Genomic DNA, 23897 nt, shown 5'->3' on the forward strand with positions numbered 1-23897 from the left:
TTGGAGGATATTGTGAAGGTAGGAACATTTCACCCAGGCGATGCCAGGAAGGAATCAGAAAAGCCTGCACAGCAGCACCTCCCCAGTGTTAGCCCCAGGCTCACTGAAGAAGCATTAGGAATTAAACCCCCAAACCATGCACAGAGAAATCTTGCCAGACTGCCTGCTTGACTTAAAATGCCTGACATGGCTATGTTTTCCTCTGTACAGACAGGACGATGCCATCAAAAGTATCCCTCTGCTCTCAAGAAAGTCAGCTCTGAGTGCCTAAAAAAACAATAACTAGGAGTCTATCATTTCAGCATCTCTTCAGATTTCTAGGGCATTATTTCAAGTTTTCAGAAAGGCAGTCGAAGTGAAAAAGAAAATCTATTAAAGATCAAGATGGCCTCTATCGTCTGTGCATGCACTTCAAGGCACCAAACAGAGAACACTTGAGCTTGAAAGGAAAAAACTGCAAGGAGCAAAATTTTCTTGGCTTCCTGTTATTACATGTTTTCAATGTCTCTCAACCTTCCTAATAGTCCTTCACAGTTCTCAGGAAGAATTCAAGATACACTTGTTAAGAAGTATTGCCACGTTCCTGTGCAGCACCACAGTTGGATCCCCCTCGGTCACTTTTTCCTCACAGCTCTGTCATGAACGTAACTCTACAGCATGCCATTTATCACCAGGGTGTGCGTAATGGCCCTTCCAGAGAGCCACTCAGGCAGAAACCCGCACAGGCCAGCCCTGAAGAGCAATGCCTTCTTTCTTTTTAAGTCACTGGAAGTGATGAGAAGGAACATATGGTACCAGAAAGCCTGCTCTCACTATCAGGATCAAGTGACTACACCAGAAAGGCAGCAACGTCATTGAACACTTCTCATATTAAAGCAGATGCTGAAGTTTATTTTGTGCATAAGTATACAACATGGTAACTTTTTCTGGATGGGTATTACAGTTTCTTATTAATGGAAATGGTATTTTCAAAACAAAACAAAAAATCCAACACATTCAGGCCCAAAGTTCTCAAGCCAGTCATTTGAGGCCCAGAATTTACTTCAATGAGACTATTCATAGGTTTAAAATAGATCTTTTTTTTCCAAAAAAAAAACCCTTACACTGCTTTATAAGGATTTACAGACAAGAAAAAAATAAACTCAGGAGAAAAGTGAAGTGATTTTCCCATGGCCATAAAGTGAGTCAGTGCCATGTCACAAGCAGGAATTAAACGAAAAACATCTCTTGTGCCTCCTCCCTGCTAAAATTGCATATGCGCAAGAGCTGATGAGAGAACCCCCATTTTGTGCATGTTAAACTCACCAATTTCTCCTTCCACTCCAAGCTTGGGAATGCTGATGGAGGTTCGAGTCTCTGCTTCTAGTCTTTTCTTGGTTTCCCCTTTCTTCCCGATGATGTACCTGAGGCATAAAAGTGCAAGAGAGTCACTCATACAGTGTCGCTGGGCCACTCTCCATCAAGTGTGTCCAGCCATGCACAGATGAACCTCGCTTTGAAGCTGGCTCCAGGCAACTGGGTTCCCCAACACTAGGGATCTCCATGCTGGAGGGATGAATGCACACAGCTCCATGAGCAGGACTCGGTGCAGGTATAAAGGCTGCTCCCAAGATGCTGCATGTGACCAGCCTAGAACCAAGGGACAATGTGGAGCTGTGGCTCACAACTAGCTTAAACTAAAATAAGTCAGCTGTCCATGACAGCTCTTCCCAGCACATCCTGCCACAGCTTATTTGTCTGCTGGGTTATCCCTTTTTCCCATTACCCCAGCTGATGAAGAACTAAGGGCTCTTTTTCTGCTTTTTGCTTTGCTCAAGTATCCAAACACACAACAGAACATTTTTGCTTTCCTATATTGCAGTAAAACTATTCAACCAATAAAACTGTCAAAATAACTAGATAAAGCTTTGAACACTACAGGCGTCCCAGGAAACATCAGATTGGAGTGAACAGTCAACTCCAGTCGTGTGTGCTTTCTCTCAAAGCTTTCACAAATTCCCCCTGCCTGGCTGCTGGCCCCAGTTCTTCCTCTGCTTCTCCCACCCTCCCTGATGCTTTTATGTTCAAGGGAAGAGAAGCTCAAAAACCCTTCTGCCAGCAAGAAAGCACCACCTGCTGTCTCTGTCACAGGAAAGGCTAGGACTCAAGCATGGCACAACTGTACTAGAAAGGCATTGCCAATTTTCCCTTCCCAAAAGCTAAAATCCACATCCACATAACGTAATACGCTTCAGAGATCCGGTCCTTACACCAACCTCAAAAAAAATTATTCTGCACTCAACCACTTCCTCAGCTGGCGGAAACGCAAATAAACCAGAAACACACAGGCTCACTTGTATAACAGGCTGGGAACCTCCAGTCTGCACTGGAAGCCTTTCTCAGTCTCTTCCACCACAAAGACATCACAGGGCTCATCTGCACAGTCACCAGGGCCTAACAGAAAAAAACAACAGACCTAGTACAACCTTTGTGAAGTTTGGCAGCACTTTATGTAGGACAGTAGTCTCACAGGCTTCTTTTTCCAAGGTTAACTAAAAGAAGAAATGGACTCCTCTCTATTGCGGCTAACTGCTTTTTATTTCACCTTACTACCAGCTCCAGAAAACATAATGACTACTTCTAAATCCACCGCACTGGGAGGTGTAGGAAAGTGATAGTTACAGCCCAGGTTTTCTCTCAGGTGGAAGTTGTGCAACTACCCAGTGAAAATGGTCTCTGCTGGCAGGGTGGAAGCTGCCAGCCCATTCAGAGACCTGAATAGGAATTTAAAGTCACAGAAGAATACAAATAGAAGGTGAGGATAGTTTTGGTTCAAGGGTACAGGTACAGTGTTTTGGAAATCAGTTCTCATACCTTTGGCATGGAAGATCCACACAGCCAATCTGTTTTCCTCTTTTACTAGAAATCTTTCACAGCCAGCAAGAAACCTGACAGTCAGCAGCAAGTCACCCAATCCGCATTAAGTAACTGGGATTATGTCCATTTTGGTCAACAGGATCATCAGGGACCAACACAAAGCATTTTTCTCCCTCTCAAACACTTTGCTTCATCACATGGGCAGGTCTTTGTGCACGTAAAGACATCAGAGATGACACCAAGAGCTCCCTAGATCCCCAGTGTCAATGCTTTCACCTGTAACATGTCCTGACAGCACCACAGTCACCGTTCAAGCCCCACTCTTTACCTGCACAGAAATCATCCTCCTCTTCATGCTGGTAGGCCTGCTCTTGAATGGCATTCTTCCTATACACCCGCCCCTCAATCCTTATCAGGGTGGGCCGCAGAACGTCCATCCTGCTCCTCCTCCTAATGCAGAAACATAGACAGCTTTACTAACATATGCCAACAAAAGGTAAATTTCACTGTTTCCTCAAGCATAATTTGTAAGAGGCATCAGGGGAGCTCTGATGGGCTCAGCAGTAAAGAGCGAGGTCTGTACCTCCAGAAGAGCAATACCTCCTTCTATGCAGACGTATGAGAGACTTCAGAAAGGCAATACCTTCTCAAACCTTGCCTTACTCGTTCAGAGAACTTATAAGTATACTCTTTGTCAGCTCATGAAGCACAATCAAGTAAAAAGGGAAAATTTAAGTAATGTGAAATACATAATAAAGCATCAATTTTTTTGCCCCTGCAAGGTCAGCACCAGATCACTACTCTACCTGAAACTCACAGGTTTTAGTTAAAACTCTCTGCAGCCTCAATGTGCCTTTTCAGCACTGCTCAGAACTATGAACAGTTCTGCCTCGTAATTTTCCACAGCTACAGAGCAAAGAGACCCTAACCTCTTGCAAAGATTCCCGTACAACACCAACCTCTCTCAAAACACCTCACATCCTCCATTTGTTTCTCTCTCCCAAGGAGCTTTTCAAAAGCAAACCCAGTTCCCTGGATGTGCTCTGGAGGCAGTTGGGGAAGGGACACAAAGCACACTGAGGAGCTTACAGAGCTGCTGTAAGTGGTTACACCTCCTGCCTCCAGTGCAGAGCACTGCAGTAAGCTTGAGGCATAGGCATAGAAGTCTTACCCTGCCCTACATTATTCCAAACAACATCAGAAACACAGGGCAGAGTTAAACTTCTTGTGGTGGAGACCACTGAATGGCGCAAAAGCAAAGCACTGCCAGTCATCGGCAGACTTCACTCTCTCGGTACATAAATGTCTGTGTTCACTGAAACTGTTAACACTGCCTATCTCAGTTGGCCTTGCTTTTAAAACAGAAATGTTGTTACTCAGAAAACAGACTCCACCAAAAAATTGCCTTCATCACCTGATGTTACATTTAAATAAAAAGGCATTCCTGCAGGTCAGTGAAAGAAGTGCAGAGGTAACAACCTCAATCTGCGCCAGGGGACGTTTACATTGGATATTAGGAACAATTTCTTCAGAGAGGTTGATCGGGCATTGGAACAGGCTGTCCAGGGCAGTGATGGAATCACCATCCCTGGAAGTGTTCAAAAACCGTGTGGATGAGGTCCTCGGTGACACGGTTTAGTGGTGGACTTGGCAGTGCTGAGGTAATGGTTGGACTTGACAACCTTAAATGTCTTTTCCAACCGAGTTGATTCTATCATTCTATGTAAACTCTGCACAGAGAAAGACAGAATAAGCCATGAAAAAAAAAAAGTTATGGTTGTGACTGTTTCGGTTTCACTCAGGTTTTGGGCTTTGTGTTGTTTTTAACGGCAGCGCCGGTATCAGAAATCCTCAACGCAAGACCTCAGGAGCGGCCACACCCCATTGCCCCGGCTCTGCCTGGCGCCTCGCTCCCACGCAGGCAGAGGAACGCTGCGGGACGGGCCTGCTCAGGGTTGCTGAGGAAGGTGTTTCTGGATGTATCGTAACCATATTAAAGGTTTCTTCTATTCAGGCATTATTCTTCACAACCGGTAAGCCTCCAGCCTCCTGCCAGCTGCTGCACTGGTTTGTATCACACACCATAAACAAGCTTGAGCTATGTGAATGAACACACAATCCCTAGTTATGACATTTTGTCCACTAAATCCTTAAGTGCTTTCCAAAGGCACCATCTCCATAGCCTAAAGAGTCTGCAGAAGTGTATTAAGTAAGGAGGATAACAAATGTATTAAATGGTCAGGATAATTGGAAAGTGCTTGCAAGTGGTTTGGCAGAGTAGCAAGTGCTGTTTCTTACAAGTGCCAAGTGACAGCTTTTTTACTGTTGGAGAGGTATGTGACAAGTTTGAAGTACCCCATCATGGCAAACTCTACAGCCAATTCCTTTTAAAAGTAAGGCTAGGAAAAGGGTATGTGAGAGGCGACCAGGCTTATGCTGTACAGGCAGGCGGATGCTCAGCCATTGCCAGTTTAGGTCAGATGCAGCATTCCTAAAGTAAAAGCACATCTGGAGTGATTCGGAGAGCAGTTGCTGTGAATCAGGTGTAGTGTGGCTTTGTGCAGGATGCAGCCCTGGAACTGGCAGTCCCACCAGCTTCCAGGCTTTATGAGGAAGCAGCACTTTTTCTGTTTGTGCTCCTGGAAACAAGGCAAAAAAGGAAAATAAAAAGTCTTTTTATGGCCCCTGGGGAGCAGGAAGAGCACGAAGCAGTGAATTCAGGCCAGCGACCTGTACCAGGTTATTTTTATGCATGCTCTGATCACCCTGCTGAGTTCCCAGGTCCCCTTGCCGATGGGGTCAGAGCCTGGGTTACCTTCAGTTTCTGGGTGCCACCGCGTGGTGTGACAGCTAACTGCAGCTGTCTCTGCAGCGGGTGTATGCAGTGTGTGCATGTAGCAGGCGCGGGCGGCCTCTCCTATGCATGCAGGGCAGTCTGGAACCACCAGAGCTTTGAGGCTGCTGAGCCACAGAGGGGGATGGCAGCCCAGAGCTGTGCTTACTGCCTCTTCCTGGACCTCACTGCCTTCATCTGCTGTCAGATACGTGCACGGTTTCTGGCTTTGTGCCCTGGGAAACTCCGAGACGCCCTTCCTAACTTGGCTTTGCTCCCTTTTTGTTCTTCCAGGCTGGGACGGGGTGAAATGGCAGCCTCTTCCTCATCCTCCTCAGCTGGTGGAGTCAGCGGCAGCTCTGTAACAGGATCAGGGTTCAGCGTTTCGGACCTGACACCGCCCCGAAAAGCCCTCTTCACTTACCCCAAAGGAGCCGGAGAGATGCTGGAAGGTGATTGCTCCTGCATTTCTCCTTCCTTGCTGCTCCTGGTGTGCAGGCAGCCCTGCAAAGGAGTTGCTGAACTTGGCATCCTGCTGCCTTTTCAGACTTTAGCTGGCAAAAGCTGAAGGGAGAGAGGAAGGAAGCACCAGGGCTCGGGTAGGTCCTGAGCAGCCCTGGCTCTCCCACCAGTTGTTCATGAGGAAGTGATTTTTCTGGCAGTCGCCTGTTTTTTAGCTCCATGACACTTCAGATGAGGAAGCAATCTACCTGAAAGGGAACATGACAGTGTTAATTGCTCATTGTTAGCTAATCCTTTGATGTTGGGCAGGAATTACTATAAAGATAGCTGAAGTAGGAGTATTTTTCTTGGCAAAATGCGTTCTCATGTTGGATTTGACTGGGCTATTATAGAAGGCATCTTGTATCCCTTCTGGCCAGGAAACACAGGGCTTACTTTTGCCCTCGACCCAAATAAAACCTTGCCACAGAGGTCTGCAACAGGATAAATCAGGACTAGACATTTCCTTTAATCCTTCAAGGCTGAGCATGTTCCCCATTCAGGCTCAGTTTTGTCGGAGTATTTCTGCAGGGCCGCCTGGAGAGAGCTGGGGCTCTGATCCAGCACTGCCTCTGACCTTTGGGTGCCTGAGCCTGCCACCCTCCTCAACAGGGCTGCCTGAAGGAGGACCCAGACACATGCAGCTGCATGTCCCTGCCCCTGCTCTGGGTGAGGGAGGAAGGGCAGGTCCTCCAGATGACAGGGTTAAGCCAGGGTCTGTCTGTCTGCCAGCTCCCCTTGAACTTCCTGTGTCACTATGCTACACACTTGACTGTGTGAGCCTGAGGTTCATGGTGTGGCTGGGACCGGGGCTTGGGTGGCCCTGCATCTCAGAAGTGACACAGCAGTCCAGGGCAGCTGGGAACCGATCACTACATCATTTAAGGACTGTTTTTATTACACATTAGAGGACATATGCCAGTCTATTGAAGTAATTATGACTGAAGGCTTGCTCATAGAACTTAACGAGCCCTCAAAATAATGAAACACTTCACATTACCAAATAGGCAGCTACAGAGCCACTCTGCAGGACAGCCAGGCTGTGGAGTCAGAGGAGAGGGAAGTGTATGTCTGGAAATAGCACAGGGCAGCACCAACATAGCATTTCAGCAGCTTGCGAGAGGATGCTCTGAGCACAAAAGCCCAGCTTATCCCTCCTACCTGGGATTCAGATTTTTCAGGGACAGAGATCTGTTTCTGCCCTTAGTGTTTGAAATTGCTTCTCCCGTCATTTTTGTGGCATGGAGCTTTTAATAGATTTTGCTTTGGGTTGACCTCTTTACCAGTAACACAGCAGTTTGTCTGCTCTGGCTGGCACCAGCAACTAAACACTCTCCCCGTCACAAGAAGCTTTAGGTTGGGTTTTTAATGTCTGAGATAAAAGGTGATACACCAGTTCTTTCATCTGGTGGGTACTAGAGGGTAGCTGCATATCAGTTTCTTGTTCAAAATCCTCACTGACTGATTTTTACTGTTACGTTAACTTGCTTGTTTTTACGTAAACCCTCAGGTATTTTAGGATGTTTATTAGAAGGGAGGAGTGTAAACTCTATCAGTACTTGGCACACAGTTCGCTATGTATTCCAGATTGCTTTATTTCTGGGACAACTGTGTGATCAATTACTGACTTAGATGGCAGGAGATACACATTATTTGAAATCCTTTATACACGGTTATGGTCTAAGTCTGTGGGAAATCATAAAGCATTACAAGGACAGAAGCGTCTGAGCCCCGAGGGAACCAGAGACTGCCATAGTATTAGCTGGCTTCTCCTTAGCTTACCTTCTATTTAAAATGGGCTAAAATTGCTTGACAGAATATCAGCTGGGATGCCTCCCAGGTGTCACAGCCATTCCCCAGCCACACTGGGAGCCGGCCAAAGCCGTGCACAAGATTTTAGCACAGGGTCACAAGGGCTTGAAACCAAAGCAATGCATGCTCAGTGGAGGGCAAAGTGTTGGAACGAGGCAAGTAGGGAAACCCACAGCTCTGACATAAAAATAGAAGGTTGGTGACACTCAGTTAAGGCTGCTCAGTCTTAAAACTCTCAGATTAAACCACCTCCCTTTTTCTGTTTACAGATGGCTCCGAAAGATTCCTCTGTGAATCTGTTTTCAGCTATCAGGTTGCATCTACATTAAAGCAAGTGAAACACGGTAAGCACTGCAGCGCCATCTATTTTAACTGCATGTTGACCAGGAAAGATGGCAGGGGAACACAGAGAAAAGGCTGACATGTTCTCAGGTGCTGACCACAAAAAAGCAGAATAGCCTTTTAAGTTGGCAAATTAAGGCGAAGTCAGGCCATCATCAAGTCCTTTTGCAAGCCCTATGCAAAGCAAGGAGAACCCACACAGCCTGGGTGGGAACAGGCCGTGCCTTTCGAAGGTTGTTTTTCCATCTCTCTGTACCGCGCTGCCTTCGCGAGAGGTGAGGCCAGCAGGGGAGGTTATGGGCAGGAAACACCCACACTCTGATCTTGGCCCAGCACTGACTGTCTCTATGGCCCCAGGCACACAGACACTTGATTCCACCTTTGGTTCTCTGCCCAGCCTGAGCCCTAGTGACACCAGCAGGGTCAAGCCAGGTTTCCAAAGGTGCTCAGGAGATGGACACGCAGATGCCTGGTGTGGCGTGATGGGGCTGACTCCACTCCCTACCTCCCCAAGGAAGAGCCTTACATCTTGTTTGAACTGCTTCCCTCCTGGGGCTTTTGACTAGCTGCCTGTAACTGAATGATGAACTTGACTGCACAACAACTTTCATTCTCAAGTTACTGAGCAGAGCTCAGCACCAGCTTGTGTCTGCTGCAAGAGGGTCACATCCTTTCTGGTCCCCACCTCTTTTCAGCTAGAATGGGTACTTCCATGTGTTGTCTCAGACCAGCAAGGTTTCCTGTCCTCCACCAGCAAGGGTTGTCAGGAGGAGGTCTGGGAATGTGCAGCAGCCTGCAAGTCTGTGCTCCTGTATTTCTGAACCATAAGACAAAGCCAAGCTTCAAAGCTATTGTTTCCACAGCCCTGGTGCTACTGCGGCTGTAACTACCAGGGGCTGCTGCACAGACTGGCACCCTGATAATCACCAGCCTTTGAAATTCATTTATGGAGCACCAGTCCCCTCCCCATAAGAAAGGGGAAAGGCTTAAAAAAAGATTAAGGTCATCATTTTTTGGCTTGTTTGTTTGACAGTTCCCAGAAGCACTCGGCTGCAGGAGGTGGAGTGAGAACAGTCCCACTTAAAAGCACCCACTGCTGCAGTCAGCATAAATCATGCACATTTCAAGTTACGCCTCTTGCTAGCAAGTCAGCTGTGCTGGGCCATTCTTCCAAGAGACTGCTGTGGTGTTAAACTTTGAGCAGAGCCAAAAGAAGAAGGGGCTGTTCTCATCTCCCTACCATGGCAGGCAATTTGACTGAAAATTGAGCCTGCATACCCAACACACAACTGGTTTTAAATAAAGCTAAGAGGAAGAAGATGTCTTGGGGATCCCCAGGGAGGCATCCTGTCTCTCCATAGGGACCTTTATGTCATTAGCATGCTTTGATTGCAGAGCCTTTCTGCTGGAGTCATCCAGGCCCTCCTCAAAGGACCTTCATTAAAATGAGGAGTTCCTTGTGCTGCACCCAGCTCTACCGTGTGCTGACCAAGCTCTCTCTGAACTTCTCTGTTCTTTTGCACTATAAATATTTATGCTAAAGAAATGAGCTTCATCCTGTTCTCACCCCCATACGCTAATCAACCTCGTGTTTCCCTGTTAGGACTTGAATTCAGATGGCACGGGCAGGGATGGGTAAATACACACTGAGCACCGGACAAGGCAGAAAAGCCTGTCCCTGCTTTCTCCTGAGGTCTCACCGTTTGCACAGGGCGTTGTGTAGAGTGGGTTTGTATTCAGATTGGCTCGGTGGGTTTTATTCTGCTCTGCTCCCCACTGGCAGCTGGGAATTTGCATCTAATTGAAAGGTTTAATTGCACTGTCATTGCAAACCACAGTTACCTTTGAACTTCTTGCAGATCAACAAGTCGCACGGATGGAAAAACTAGCCGGTTTGGTGGAAGAGCTGGAGGCAGATGAGTGGAGGTACAAGCCAATAGAGCAGCTCCTGGGATTCACTCCCTCCTCGGGCTGAGTGTGTCTTGGATTGCTGCTGTCAGGGAGCAGAAGTAAAACATTCTCTGGCCTGGCTTCAAAAACACCCCCCCATTTATTAAGATGCTGACAGCTGCATCAGCAGGACTGGGTTCTTGTTGTGTTTTTCTTAAGCTGAGAGTAGGGATCCCCCATAAAGCTGCCAGTAAATGGAAATGACGGGATTCTCCAAGTCTTCTGCAGTGTTACGGGCTGGCGGGGCTCAGTTTCTGTAACTTACAAGGTAGGATCAGTTTCACAGAACTTGGAGAATCCCCTTATTGCTCATGGAGAAGGGAAGATTTACAGTGGGGGGGGGGGGGGGGGGGAAAGCAACCCAGAAACTTGGCCTGGCCTTTCCCTCTGCGTGGCTGAAGGACCGGGTGATTGGTGAGCTGGGAAGCTCGTGTCCTTGTTGCTCGAGCCAGGCCTCTGTAGAGCACAGGTAGGCCATCCTGCCAAAAACACTCTTCACCCCTAGCCATTGTTTTGGGGGATGAACAGGACAGGAACTGTCCCAGGCTGGTTAAGAGGGGGCAAGTGGTGATGCTTTCTGCAGAGCCACCGCATGTATCACTGGAGCTGTTTTCTCTCTTGCTGTTTCCCTTGTGTCTGCACAACAAGTGCTGGTAGGACACTGCTCTCTAATGCAGAAGCTGTATCTTTAATACCCTGAAACTCTTTTTTCTCTTTGTTACATATTAGATTGCTCTGTGATAATAAAAGAATTGTGTCTTTGAAACCGTTCATCTTTTCAAAGCTTGTGCAGGGGGGTCTGATGAAAGAAACAGTCAGCTGTTCCATAGGTAATGGGAGGTTTAATGAAGCTCAGAAGCAGCTTGGCTGTTACAATGGTCAGCTTAAGTTCAAATTAAAAGAAACCCTCTGAGAGGAACCAAACCACGCTTGCTTTGTGCTCAAAAGTGGATTGATTTAAATCAGATTTTAATCCTTGTTTAGCTCTGCCAGCAGAAACCCCTTATTTAAATCCATCCGTTTTAATCATCTTGTTTTCATTTGTACTTCACTGCTGTTCTTGAAGGGAACTGGATTTCCATCCTCTGGCAGAACCATTTAAACGTGTTCATTTTTCCACTGATTACAGCCTCAACACCACGTTTTTTCTAGGCAGCAAGGAGACAGGCTTAGCACTCTACTTAAGCAATTAGACCACTTATTGCTCCAGATGCCCAATTCTTCCATTTTCAACTTCTTATTTACACGAGGATTTTATTTTTACTCACTATTTTAGTCCAGCCACATCTGGATTGAAACATCATAGTTATATGGCCAGCAATTTCTGTTAGCTAAAAAGGGGGAAGCATGCAGGCATGTTCTGTATTTGTCTCTAAATTAGCCCTGGTATCAGAGTCAGCTTTTTGTGATCCAGAGCCACATGTCACCCAAAAGCAAGGCCTGATCTGCAGACAAAGCCCCAGTTCCAGGCCTGTACCCCATGCAAAGTGACCATACGGTTTCTGAAAAGGTGTCTGGACGTTCTCATGTATGGCTACAGCTCAGCTGAGACGTGTCCCAGCCCGGAAAACCTCTTCCTGGTGCTGGCGGGCTGCCAGCCCCTGCTCTGCAGGGCCTCCTGCAAAGTAAGCTGGTCCTTGGTCAGTACTGCTTTAAACGTGATGGCATTTGGTGCTAAACTTCCATCCCCGAGCAACTATTTTGAAAAGAAGGGAGCGTTTCAGTCATCAACCGTTTTGTTTTAAATCATCTGGTTTTAATCCTTACTCCAAACACCAAACGTATGTTGGCCAAACTCATCAGAAATACCCCCTGTATCAAGACAACCCTGCGGGGTTTGGAAACAGAGTTGCGAGCCTTCTGCTGTCTGCCGGCACACAGCGCCCCTCGCCCCTCGTACTGGCCTTGAGTCCCCCCACACCTCGCTGCCCCTACGTGCTGCAGCCGGCGTAATCAGATACAGAAAGAGCTTTTCCTTTTTACTGCTCCACCTGAAACTTTTCCACTTCGCCAGCCCTCCAGGGAGACTGGGGGATTGGTGCCTGTGGCTCTGCTGGCAGGATGCACTGCCCAACCATTGCCCACATCTCCCTGCAAGCCCAGTGCATGCCAGAGGTTCTAAAACGGGGGGCTGAGATTTCCCTGAGGCAGGTCCCCCCCTTGTCCTCCACCCATTCCGTGTTTTCCAGCTGTTTCTTAGTGGTGTGCTGGGCTCATGGCTGAACAGAGCAGGAGCAGGGAACGTCCCGGCTCCATGCAGTACACGGCTTGTTTGTATGCTTGCCCAGCACCAAAATAGACACATGTGTGAGAGCCATTGAGAGGAAGTGAAAAGTTCAGCCTGTACAGTACTACAAATGCAAAAACATGTTGTTGGCTGTTCCCTCCTCCGGCTCAGTAAACACTTTATGTAAGGCAGCAAAAACTGGAGGGATTGCTGTACAGTAAACGAAAAAAGCTTTGTGCTCCCCTTCCTCCAAACGCAGGTTTTCCCTGGCAGCTGGAAATTCCCCAGCTGCCCTATTTCTATTTTACAGATCTGTGGAGCAGAGCCGGTGGTAACTATTCCTCCCCAGGGTTTTGAAGCCTGTTGCCCCTCACCTCAGGGGTCTTTGCAGCATCATCAAAGGCTGGGTGAGCCACTCTGGGGCTATTTGGAGGCTGCAGCTGGGAGGGGAGCAGCAGGGGGCAGGGAGCCCATCAGCTGTGAGCAAAAGTTGATGTGGGGAGGGGAGGGAAAGTAAAAAAAACTGAACAAAGAGCCCGGTTCAGGGCTGCTAGTTGGTTTTCCTGTGGGTGCTCGCAGCAGAACGTTATGTACTGTGCGCAAGCCACACTCGTGCCTCCCCCCCCCCCCCCCCCGACTCCTCGCTGCTGGCCGCAACCCCAGTGCTGGCCGTGGCACCAAAGCACACGCTCGCCCTGTGGCTCGGCCAAAGCACCCGGCTCAGGAGGGCCTCTGCCCACACCCAGGATGCAGGACTGGGGGGCAGGCCCCCAAGCACCAGCTTATGGCTTTTACCTGGGGCAGGCAAATGAATGAACTCGGGAGATGAATTTCACAGCCCCCACCATACAAATGGCACGATGTCAACCCAGCACTTGGCCTCTTGGCTGCCAAAACCCATCCACGGTCCTGCTTGTGTGCACGTTCCTTGTTTCCCCACCCGACTCCCCCAGGTCGCGGGCAGGCAGCCTGCCTGCAGCTGCTTGTCCTGGGGGTAGAGAAGCCTGAAAGGTTCGGCTGTGGTGGAGACCTGCCCAGCCAGCAGCACGCCGGGACCTGCTGCAGCGTCCCACGCAGCTGCAGCCTTCAGCTCGCCTCTGAGAGCTCGCCCCCGAGAGCTGGCCCCAGGCTCAGCACGGTGGTGAAGGATGTATGGGGTCACCCCTTGTGTGCCCATCAGCCCCTGCCACCACTGGGGACCTGGTGACTACAGACAGGGTCAGAGAGGGTTCAAAAGGCACCCACCCTGCAGGCACTTAGGGGGCAGCCCAAAAACTGTGGCTTCCTTCCAGCCGAGACCCTTTGTTACATTCCCCACTTGGACACAGATGATCACACCAGCCTCTGTGTCAACCCCAACTGGCAACTGTGTGCCAAAACAATGTGTAAATCTACCTAAAAGCAGCTTCTGGGGCAATGGAGCTGCTGAAACCCAATGTGAAGACAGGGACCGCACCATGGACAGTGGCAGCCACCCCATGGGGTAGGAATGTGCCCCCCCGCATATGTGGGACACGGTTTGCACCCAACGTGCACAGTCACTCACTGAGGCCCCCCAACCGGTACATCCCCTCCCTTCCTCCTCCTCCTTCTCCTCCGGCCCCTCCCCCTGCAGCCCTGCAGAACTGCTGAGCTCAGCACATCCTGGGCAGGGGCCTAGCCAGGACCCTCCCCAATGCCAGCCACCCCGACAGCTCCAGCTTAACCCTTTGCAAAGCCGGCCAGGCAGGAAATGGGAGTGATGGAGCAAATCTCATTTGGGGGGTGTGGTATGTGTGTGTCCCACAAGGCACAGCAGGCCAGGAACAGGCTGTCCGGAAAGTTTCACCCATCATCCCGAACCCCCTCTGATCTCCGCAGAAAGGACTGCAGGTCAGGGGGAAGGACACGCTGCTTGGCTAACAAAAGTCACGCTGGGTTGATGCCAGCAGCAGTTCCTGGGGAGGGGAAGCACAGGGATTACAAACACTGTAGTTAAAATTTTGCTTTGTAGCACCAAACTTTCTAGAGGCTCTCCTCAGCCTGGGTTGCAGCTTCTTTCGCAAAGGAAGAGGAGCTGCAAGCCCTGCATCACCTCCCCTCCCAGCAAAAGCAGGAGCATGCAGCATCGTGTTAGGATTATTTGATTTCAGAGATCAGAACTTACATTTCACTTTAAAGCCTGCCATCACAGCAGAGGCTGCCTGCTTCCCTGCCTGCCAGGCAGTGTTATGGCAAAGAAAGAAAAATATTTATGCTGGGCTTCAGAATTCAAGGTTATTTATAGCAGGGCACCTTCCCTGTGGCCCTGTACCTCCTTTTCATTTATTTGCCGTTTTCCCCCTGGTTTGACCCCAAAGCCAGCAGTTCCTCATCTATTTTCAGCCTCACCCAGGGAACACTTGCACCAATCACTTGGTGGCTGTGGGGAGAAAAAAGCCACGAGATAGATTTCATTAAAAACAGGATCCCAAGCACCATCCAGCCGCTCCCGAGTGTGTGTGTACATACTTCACTGCACTGCACCGCACCGCAAGTGCACAAGTATTGGTGTGTATTTTTAACAGCTGGGGTTGGTTCATGCTTTCTCCCAAAAAGCAGAGCAGTAGCTTTGCATGCCATGGGCGCAAGCCAGGGCTTGTTCCCAGCTCCCTGCGTAGCCCCTCTGGCCCACACCTCCCTGGGATGCTACTTGCTCCCCCGGCTTGGGCCTCTGCTCCCGAAGTGGTGACGGATCCAAGCCCTGCTTCTCCTTTGACTCCCACCACTACAGCTGCTGGTGGGGTGTCCGGACACTCACACCTGTCAGCCAGCACAGAGGTCACAGGCAGCAAGCATGGTGCTGGCATGGAGAGCCTGTCCCCCTCCCTCCTGACCCACATTTGCTCTCCACCATTGTCACTGCTGGGCTGTTATCACTCTCTGCTCAGGAAGGACAGTACCCAAGATAGCACCCGGAGTGACTTCAGAATGTGCTCAGCTCCTCTGATAAAGCCAGGGCAGTGCGGCAGGAGGACAAAGCAAGCCCTTTATCACCAATTAATGGGCCCTCGGCTCCTGCGCTCCGCTCCGCAGGGTCTGGCTTTGGAAAGGTCACGTACGCAGGGTCCAGCACGCACTGACCTGTGGGGTTCCGCCTCCAGAGCAGAGGGCTCGGAACAGGACAGTGTCCTGCCCCCATTCTATGGCTCCATTGGGAAAGGCAGATGGGGTTACCCCAGCCTGGCACTGAACAAAATCACTGTGCTGAGCCTTCCAGTTTTTAACACGTTTCACTCAGCAGGCTTTATTTTCCTCAGGAAGGTCTATATGAGGCGGCGGCGCGGCGGGTGTAGGGCAGAGCGGGCGGCGGTGGCGCGATGCCGGGGCTGTGGCACCGGCTGGCGGGAGGCGAGCCCGGCCGCCTGGAGACCTCGGACTGCGAGTCGCTAGGCAGCGCCTCCGGGTCGGAGGGAGGTGAGCGGGGTGGGAGTCGCCCTTGGGGTCCTGAGGGGCGTGGGGTTGAGTTGAAGGTGCTGTGCCACAGTTACAGCCCCAACCCCCGGCTCAGCGTGCCTCCACAACCGTGAGACCCTAGCCTGTCCGCAGGCGGTGGTCCCGGTGCTGATCTGCATCCCGTTCTCTCTGCAGATGCTGAATACGCTGATGGTGTCTCCCTGCCGGACCTGGACCTGCTGCATGACCCTGAAGACGAGCTGCTGTGTGCCAACCTGATGGACCTGGTCCAGACCACGCTGGGCAGAGCCCCGCTGGGCGCCAAGCGCTGCTCCCGGCTCCTCATGCCGGCCCAGCTGCTGGCGCAGGTGAGGACGGAGCTGCTGCGCTTGGCCTGCAGTGAACCGTGTGGGCTGCGCGGGGCCCTCCTTGATCTCTGTGTGGAGCACGGCAAGGCCTGCCACGACGTGGGGCACATCACCGTGGACCCGGCCGTGGTGCCCACCTTCCAGCTCACCCTGGTGCTCCGGCTGGACTCCCGCCTGTGGCCCAAGATCCAGGGACTCTTCACCTCGGGACCGGCTTTCACGCCGCTGAAGCTGAGCACGGGCTTCAGGGTCATCAAGAAGAAGCTGTACAGCTCCGAGCAGCTGCTCATAGAGGAGTGCTGATGGGCTGTGCCAGAGAAGGGACTTACCCAAGTGCTTTGGAAGAGCCGGTTAGAGCGTGGCAGCTCCTGGCAGCTGCTGTAGTTTAGGTTAGGCTGGAGTAGGGCTGTAGGTGGAAGTAGTTGGGGCAGGCGGAGGTCCCCGCGGAGCGCCTGCCTGTGCCGGGGCATCCCTGGCAGCAGAGCCGGCCAGGACACGGGCGGAGGTTGCTTCACACTGTCGATGATTGTGGGGTGATTGCGGTGACTGCGCTCCCGGATGTGGCAGCCGAGCTGCTGGGGGCAGGCAACCTCCTCCCGTTGGCTGATTAATCATGGGGTTTTTGTAACAAGGATTGTAATCAATGGGGTTTCTGGGGGAGGGGCTGTGTGGGAGTGAGTGACAGCTGAGCTGTAAGTTTGGATCAAAGGCGAAACCCCACTGCTGGCATCTGGGCAGCTCTGTGCGGGCTCCCCGTGATGCAGGACGGGGGGTCTGAAATCGCGTTGGGTCTTGGATCGTGAGAGGGGAGAGTGAATGGTGGGAGAGGTGACACAGGGGACGGAGGGCAGGACCCCTCACCGTGACACGCTGTGGGTGCTTCATTGGTTACAGTTTACACTCCTACACTTGATGTTCAAGTGCAAGACTTCCTATGCAATCGTGTCGGTGGTTTTTTACTTTTCTAATAAAATTTGTCTTAATTGATAACCTGCTGTCTCCGTTGTCACTCTGGTTCAGAGAGGGATGATGCAACCGCTGTCTAGTGGTGTGAAATCCCCTCTGGCATCCTTGGGAATCTTTTTTCCTGGCAGGTGGGAGCTGAAGGCTTTGGGAAGGGGGGGAATCCCACTGTGACAGCTCCTAATTGCAGGGCATGGGGCTGTGACTCAGGGATGCTGAGTCAGACCCCTGAGCCAGCCAGGTGCATGCCTGTGCCTGGGGAGCGGTGCCTGGGCTCCCCAGCGAGGGGCTGCTGCTCTCCATGGGAGCTGTGGGGGGGTGGGCAGAAAGCCAGGAGCATTGGCTGCAGTGATGAGGGAGGGAGGTGGGAGGCTCACACCTGCCGGGGGAGCGCTCCCCAGCTCCAAACACACTGCAGAAATGAGACCAATTACTCAAGCCTGCAATTAGAGTCACTCGGAGAAAAGGCTTTCACTAAAGGGCAATTGAGCTGCTTGGCAAATGAAGAGCCTCAGAAGGTGTGAGGGATAAAGCCAGCCTGAAAAACCATTTCCATTCAAATGTGAGCTTGTTCTGGCTCAGGCTTCTGTTGGTTTTTGTTTGGTTGGTTTTGTTGTTTGGTTTGGGTTTATTATCTTTTTTTTTTCCACTCTCCTGTGGACAAACAGTAACTTTTTGATGAAAATTTCCACCAAAAAAAAGTTGCTTTTGAGAAGGACAACCCACAGCCGGAGTGCTGGGAGATGAGGTTGCTCACCTATGTAAATACTGCCTCGGAGCAGTCAGGGCAACAAGGAATGCCTGGTGGATACAGCTGGAAACGTGCCTTTACAAACCCACATTGTGCAAAGCGAGGTGGGATGTTTTCCAAAGGGTCTCATGCCAGAGCATTTCCTCCCTCACGTGAGGGGCATCCCCATGCTAGGGTCAGGCGGTGCAGTGCCCTGAGGGGCTGCCCAGCACAAAACCACCCACCAGAACAGCCCTGGAGCCACTGAGAGGGCTGCAAAGGAAGCTCCAAACCCTAAGTTTTGCTGTGAAATCAGGAGAGAAGCAGATTTTGGCACCATCAGCACAGGGTGGAAGCAGCATGTGGTGAGAGATTTACAGCACGGTGACGGCAGCAACACCGGTGGCCTGGCTCTGGCTGTGCCGTCATCACCTCTGAGACACATTGTGTCTTGAATCTATATATATATATCTCTATAAATACACAGTTTTATGTATCGAGCCCCTAAGCACGCAGAGGGGATGGCCCCGTGTCTCGCCTGTTCCCTGCCAGCCTTTCTGGGGTGGGTGAGGGCCTCCACATCACATTCATTTAAATCATTATTACAAGGAATAATGCCAAGAGAATGAAAAACAATGCAGAATGACAGCCTCTTTGTTGGGGGGGTGCCCAGCAAAACCCTCCATGTGGGTCCATACGCCCCTGAAATGCCCCATGGTCACAGCTGCAGAGTGATGGCAGGTGAAGCTTTGCTTCTATTTATAGCAAAATGGCCCTTCTGTGACAAATCTGGGGGGCTCTCAAGGTCCCTGGGGTTTGGCAGCTGCCTGGAAAGTGCCAGGAGCTTCCAGCGAGGCTGTATTTAGCATCTCCCAGTGCAGGGGGCAGGCAGAGGGATATTTTGGGACCTGGGAGGTGGTGATGGGGCTGTTTGTGGCACTGGCCTCGGTCCCGGGAGTCCAGGTGTCATCATGGTGTTGGGAGAAGTGAGATTTTTGGGACATCAGCAGCAATAAGGCAAATGGGGATTTTAGTCCTTGGATAATGCTAAACCCTCTTGTGTTGCTGCCAAAAATGATGGTGGTCATATGCAGGGTCCCCTTCACTCCTTACGTGTGGGAAGAGGATGATCATGGGGCACCTCCCTTCCCCTGCTGCCTCCCTGCCTTTGGCCACCACTCCAATTAAAAGCACGGGCTAATGACCTACCAAGTAGGGAAGGAGCCAATAGGCAGCCAAAATTGCCCACACCTTTGGTGAGTGGGAAGGGACCAGCACACTGAAAGTGCAAAGCATCTCCCATTGCTCTGGGCTGGGAATGACACAAAATGCAGCAAAAGCACCCAAAAACCTTCTGCATGGATGCAGCTGATTACAGAATTAAAGCAGGTAAATGGAGTGGCAGGGTCTGTGCCAGTGGCACTAGGGCTTTGCTGGGGGCTGTGTTGGTTCATGCCAGACACTCCCAGCCAGCATGGGCATTGTGGGAAGTCAGCAGGGCTGACTCACTGCCACGGCTGAGAACACAGTGCCAAGGGGAAATGGAAGCGACGTGACCCCTTGGCCTCTGAGAGGAGGGAAAAAATGGGAAAGTGGGAAAGAAACCACCCCAAAACCTCCAGTCCTTTGATGTGTGGGGCTACGGAGGCAGGGGGGAGCACCAGAGGGGTCAGGCCTGCCCCAAGAGCCAGCAGTTTCTCCTCTTGGGAAACGTCTAGGCCACATTTCCATCCAGGACAAAGCCCACACGTTCCTGCCCACCGCCCTCCCCAGACCTGTCTGAAGGTCACCTTTGAACACTGGGATGATGCTGCCAGGATGGTGGGATTCTGGAGTGAGAATAAAGCATCCCCAAAAACAGCTTGGCCAGAGGATGTGGGGGACCTGGCTAACAAAAGTGCTTTGATTCAAGAGAAGATGAGGCACGAGGCACCCTACTGGGAGCATCCCTGTGGAACCAGTTTGAAGCAAAGATGTCTTTCTAAGCCTTTGCCATCCCCTTACCAGGACCCACGGCTAATTCAGGGGGCACTACCTGCTCTCCAGCTTCTCCCTGTCCTTCCCTCTCCCACGCTGGGGAGGCCTCTGCAGTGCTGGAGCTCTCAGCCACTGGGGCTTGCTGGGACAGTAGAGACACCAAATCCCATTCACTGAATACCTGTGTGGATGCAACAAAGGTGGTGTGAAGAAGGAGCTGTAAAACCAGAGCTGGCTGGGGCAAGGATCTGCAGGACACCAACGCAGCAGGAGCCTTTCAGATTGTAAACATTTATTTATAGATGTACAATTGTATAATTAATTCTAAATCGAGATACAGCCGCTCTGAGCATCCGTTAGGATCTACGCCTTCTGGCTCATTATTATCCATGGGTATCTACTTGGAAAAATATAATCAAAAGGTTTGGTGGGCAGGTTCTGGGCAAGGAATGCTGTAGTGCAAGACATTCAGCAACTTACATGAACATGTTTCTTGTTTAACCCCCTCCCCAGGATCTCTTTGTGCCCGTTAGCCAGAGCCTCTAGTAGAAGCTATTTCCAAATGCCATCCAACTTCCATCCAAAGGTAGAAGAATAATTTAAGGAAACCAACAAAACAACCAAGAAACCCCAACCCTTTAAAATCAGGCCCAAGTAACGGTGCCTGTGGGATAGTAAGGCTTGCAGCTAACAGGCGAGCCAGTATTTTGCAAAACAAATAAATGGCTGAAGACAGAGCATGTGGGTTCTTAATGACAAAGAAACCACCTTACCTCTCACCACTTCCAGCCCCTGCCATCCCACCCAGGAGCTGCCATGCTTGATTCATTCCCCTAAGCGTGTTGGGGGACTGTTCTCACTGGAAATGTCTTTAGACAAAAATGAACTGAAGAGTGAATCCAGTTTATCCCATGGAAGGTAGCTCAGCTCATGCCAGCTTTGCTTTGAAGAGATGGCTCCTAACCTTGAGTGCCCTCCCGCTGCCGTTATGCCAGTCCTGCCCGGTGGTGATGGAGTGAGAGATGCACTGCAGAGCTCAGGTGGGGTGCAAGGAGAGCTCTGGCACACGCGCCAATCTCCCCCAGCAACACTTCTTTCAACAGAAGCAATAGGAAGCTCTGTTTCTTATGAATTAGCAGTATTTTACAGGTCCCATCTAGGAAACGTCAGAGACAGATAGGGTGTCAAGGCCACAGCCAAACTGCAAACACGAATGCTGGTGGGTGAGGAACCCCAAGTGTAGGACAGACCGGAAACAACTGTAACAAAGGGAGGCAGCTCATGGAAAGCCCTCTTTACAGAGCGAACGCTACACGCTGATTACGAGGCAAAATTAAAGCAGACTCTGCAAAAAAAGAAGTTACGTGCACAAATAAACCCAACGACTGATGAGCAAAACCCATCCAGGACAATCCTTCCCACCACCAAGCACGACGCTGGGGCTCAGCTGACCTGCTGCAGCTTCTGCCAACGCGGCAGAACCACACAACAAATCTGGAGAGCTTCCCCCTTTTCTCTGTTACCCCCTACAGAGCTGGAATTCCTTTTATTAAAACCTGAAAGGCAGGTATTGACATCCCAAGGAGCAGAATGCTGCTGTCCTCCAGAAAGCAAATTACAGTAACTGCAAAGTGATTCTTGTGTTAGTGTGTCAGGCAGGAAAGTGCTGCAGGACGAGACACCCTGGGAAGAGACTTCCCGCTTCCTTGTTTACCAAACTGGGCAGAAAACAAAATAATTTAATCATCCAACCCCTGCATAGTTTAAAAGTACAACATATATACAGCTATAAATTAATTCTAAATAGATTATATATTGGTTTTCTTTTCTTTAGAGTTTTATCACCAAATCGTCCAATTCCCCTCTCCGTCAGCAGTGACCAGCATGGTCACAAAGGACATCCTTCTGCTTCATGGCTTCTACAGTTAGTTTGTGTTTTTACACTCTATGTGTCTGTTCTCAGGGTTGTGGGATCCCAGGAGCAACGCGACTGTTGCACGCTAGCGGTGTCAGAAGGGAAGAAGGAACACGGGCAGCTCGATTTCCTGTCCTAATCGCTGCCTCAGATGTAGGTCGAATGGTGGAGACAGGCAGAGAGAAGAAAGAGGGCAGTTGTGCGTTGCTAATTCTCCAATTCCATTTGTAAAATAAGGTTTGATTCTTTGAAATAGCAAGTCTGTCACCTCGATTCAGTGCACTTCACCAAAAGTCTTCAGGCATTTCAAGAGTCTGGGGACAAAAGCGGTAGCCGTGTCAGTCTCTGGACAAGCGCACGTCACTGTACCTCCCCCTTCGTGCCCCTCCCACAATACAGGCAGCAGCTTTGTCAGTCGCACTGTTTCGATCCGCAGTGGGCCCTCTGCCTAAGAGCAGCTCTCTTTTCAGACCACAGGTACAGAGAGGCAATTGAAGAAAAGCAGCTAATTAATGCTGGTCTGTCTTGAAAGAAGAGGCGCAGTTATCAAAACAGGAGAGCGGGTATATCAAGATAAGAATGGCTCCATAAACAGGATACACCCAAAAAAAAGGCCGAACGCAACCCAGGGGATTTGTTTGAAAGGCCAAACTTTCAGGAGCACTCCCTTTGCCACGGAAAATAAAAACCGAACAAAACCTCCCCTGCTAAACCTCCTTACTTGTATCTATAAATCAAGCAGCTAGGTGTCCGACATCCTGAAGTAGTCTTCACAAGCCTAAGTGGTGTCTGTAAAATTAACATTTGGGCAAGCTTCACCTCTGATTAATTTTCTATAGAAACCCTGTTTTCCAATAACTTTGTGGTAGGAGGGGCCTGGGTGTTCTACAGCCATCCCAACACTATCTGGTAGGTGAGGTCAGCTCAGATAATTAAGCAGAAAAAGGACTCCAAAATGCATGCCAATTTTTTTCCTTATTTTTGTGCAGTCCTCCTGTCACCCAGCACACCCGGTCTCACACGTGCCCCCTGGGCTCACCTTAATCCAGGCTCTCTAACCCCTGAGTCTTCCAGGCACCCCCTCAGCTGTTTTTACTTTGATTCCCAGTTTAACACAGTAAGTTGCTTCTACGACCTGCTGTGAACTCTGGCCATTTGCTTTGTTCTCCTTGAGTGTCATGGGAAGACAATAGCAGGGGCAAGAACATCTGTTTGGTAGGAGTGCATTCCCTGTCGTCATATTGCTTCAAGTACCAGGGGAAAACAGCCTTTTCAGTAAAACAGACAATAAAGCAACCAAAAAAGGGTTCATTAAAACATGGCAGCTGCCTGCCATGGCTGGTAAAAAGCTCCCAACTAGCCGAGGCATGCATGGCTGCTCTATCGAATGTGTAGTTGACAAGACCTCAGCTGTGTCGCCAACAAGCCTGGGCCTTTTGCTCTGTTCCTAGAGACCCAACACTACCAGTGCCAGATAAAACAGGGAGCTTGGAGAGAGCCGAGGATGCCAACATGCAAACTAAACAAAATCAATTTCCCGATTAACAAGTGTATGCTTGACAGCAGGGGGTGCTTCCCCCTGTGACGTGTGTGCATCCAGAGGAGACTCATGAGGATCTGTGTCTCAAACAGAGATGTAAGTAAGTATTAAAAGCACTATTGTGCTCTGCTCTGCTGCCAGGAGAAGCATCACCAGCTCATACTTAGACCTCTGCTGAGCAGGCAGGTGGTGACTATCCATGCAGGGCTTGAACGTCTGACAGTCTGCTACAGCTGGGGGTGCTCATGCTCTGTGCTCGTCGGTACAGATCCGAGTCTCCGAAGTAGCGTGCCCGGTACAACAAGCCTTCCTCTGCAAAGGGAAAAGCCCAGCGTTATGAACCCAATGTGGAAGGAGAACCACCTGCCAGGCCACACCCCACCATGGGCTCTGCTGGGAACAGGAGGCAACTCATGGTTTTCAAGGCAAGACGAAGCACAGGATGAGGCTGAGGAAATGCCCTGTGCCC

General features: G+C 50.4%; 4 protein-coding genes and 1 long non-coding RNA gene across 11 annotated transcripts in view; 2 read left to right on the forward strand and 3 right to left on the reverse strand.

Moving 5' to 3' along the window:
• The window catches only part of ASCC1 (activating signal cointegrator 1 complex subunit 1), a 41163-nt gene extending 34697 nt beyond the window's left edge, over positions 1–6466 (reverse strand). For 5 of the 7 annotated variants that reach the window (XR_008971456.1, XR_008971457.1, XM_057403343.1 and 2 more), the window contains exons 1-4: positions 6114–6466; positions 3185–3306; positions 2334–2433; positions 1306–1403 (exon numbers count right to left, since the gene is read on the reverse strand). Coding sequence is in view for 5 of the 7 variants with exons in the window: in XM_057403343.1 (XP_057259326.1) it covers positions 1306–1403; positions 2334–2433; positions 3185–3306; positions 6114–6220 (427 nt within the window). In the remaining 2 variants the exon portion in view is untranslated. Of the gene's footprint in view, positions 1–1305; positions 1404–2333; positions 2434–3184; positions 3307–4027; positions 4186–6113 lie in introns of those variants that run through there. The other 2 variants (XM_057403342.1, XM_057403346.1) reach the window with 2 other exon arrangements.
• On the reverse strand, positions 5122–5966 carry LOC130596074 (uncharacterized). The gene is made up of 2 exons (XR_008971458.1): positions 5859–5966; positions 5122–5495 (listed from the first exon to the last, which is right to left on the reverse strand). It is a non-coding gene; the product is annotated as an uncharacterized LOC130596074 (long non-coding RNA).
• On the forward strand, positions 5857–11060 carry ANAPC16 (anaphase promoting complex subunit 16). The gene is made up of 3 exons (XM_057403347.1): positions 5857–6141; positions 8272–8346; positions 10204–11060. The coding sequence occupies exons 1-3, from the start codon at positions 6000–6002 to the stop codon at positions 10317–10319; spliced, it is 333 nt and encodes a 110-aa protein (XP_057259330.1). The 5' UTR covers positions 5857–5999; the 3' UTR covers positions 10320–11060.
• A 4756-nt stretch (positions 11061–15816) lies between these two features.
• On the forward strand, positions 15817–17293 carry DDIT4 (DNA damage inducible transcript 4). The gene is made up of 2 exons (XM_057403226.1): positions 15817–15956; positions 16131–17293. The coding sequence occupies exons 1-2, from the start codon at positions 15860–15862 to the stop codon at positions 16604–16606; spliced, it is 573 nt and encodes a 190-aa protein (XP_057259209.1). The 5' UTR covers positions 15817–15859; the 3' UTR covers positions 16607–17293.
• A 4405-nt stretch (positions 17294–21698) lies between these two features.
• Positions 21699–23897, reverse strand: part of DNAJB12 (DnaJ heat shock protein family (Hsp40) member B12) — a 138291-nt gene continuing 136092 nt past the window's right edge. Inside the window, exons 9-10 of the mRNA XM_057403365.1 lie at positions 23598–23740; positions 21699–22202 (exon numbers count right to left, since the gene is read on the reverse strand). Coding sequence (XP_057259348.1) covers positions 23622–23740 — 119 coding nt within the window. The 3' untranslated portion in view covers positions 21699–22202; positions 23598–23621. The remainder of the gene's footprint in view (positions 22203–23597; positions 23741–23897) is intronic.

This window comes from Pezoporus wallicus, unplaced genomic scaffold (genome assembly GCF_028554395.1).
Source record: "Pezoporus wallicus isolate ANWC-B61680 ecotype Strahan unplaced genomic scaffold, APGP_CSIRO_Pwel_v1 contig_4264, whole genome shotgun sequence".
In the NCBI taxonomy this organism is placed as follows: domain Eukaryota; kingdom Metazoa; phylum Chordata; class Aves; order Psittaciformes; family Psittacidae; genus Pezoporus; species Pezoporus wallicus.

What these genes read in the sequence shown, in the direction of transcription:
- ANAPC16 (XM_057403347.1), top strand. Translation starts at nt 6,000, where the DNA reads ATGGCAGCCTCTTCCTCATCCTCCTCAGCTGGTGGAGTCAGCGGCAGC. An exon ending in AGCCGGAGAGATGCTGGAAG is followed by an intron (nt 6,142 to 8,271) that starts GTGATTGCTCCT and finishes TTCTGTTTACAG; the next exon opens with ATGGCTCCGAAAGATTCCTC. An exon ending in ATTAAAGCAAGTGAAACACG is followed by an intron (nt 8,347 to 10,203) that starts GTAAGCACTGCA and finishes AACTTCTTGCAG; the next exon opens with ATCAACAAGTCGCACGGATG.
- DDIT4 (XM_057403226.1), top strand. Translation starts at nt 15,860, where the DNA reads ATGCCGGGGCTGTGGCACCGGCTGGCGGGAGGCGAGCCCGGCCGCCTG. An exon ending in CGCCTCCGGGTCGGAGGGAG is followed by an intron (nt 15,957 to 16,130) that starts GTGAGCGGGGTG and finishes TTCTCTCTGCAG; the next exon opens with ATGCTGAATACGCTGATGGT.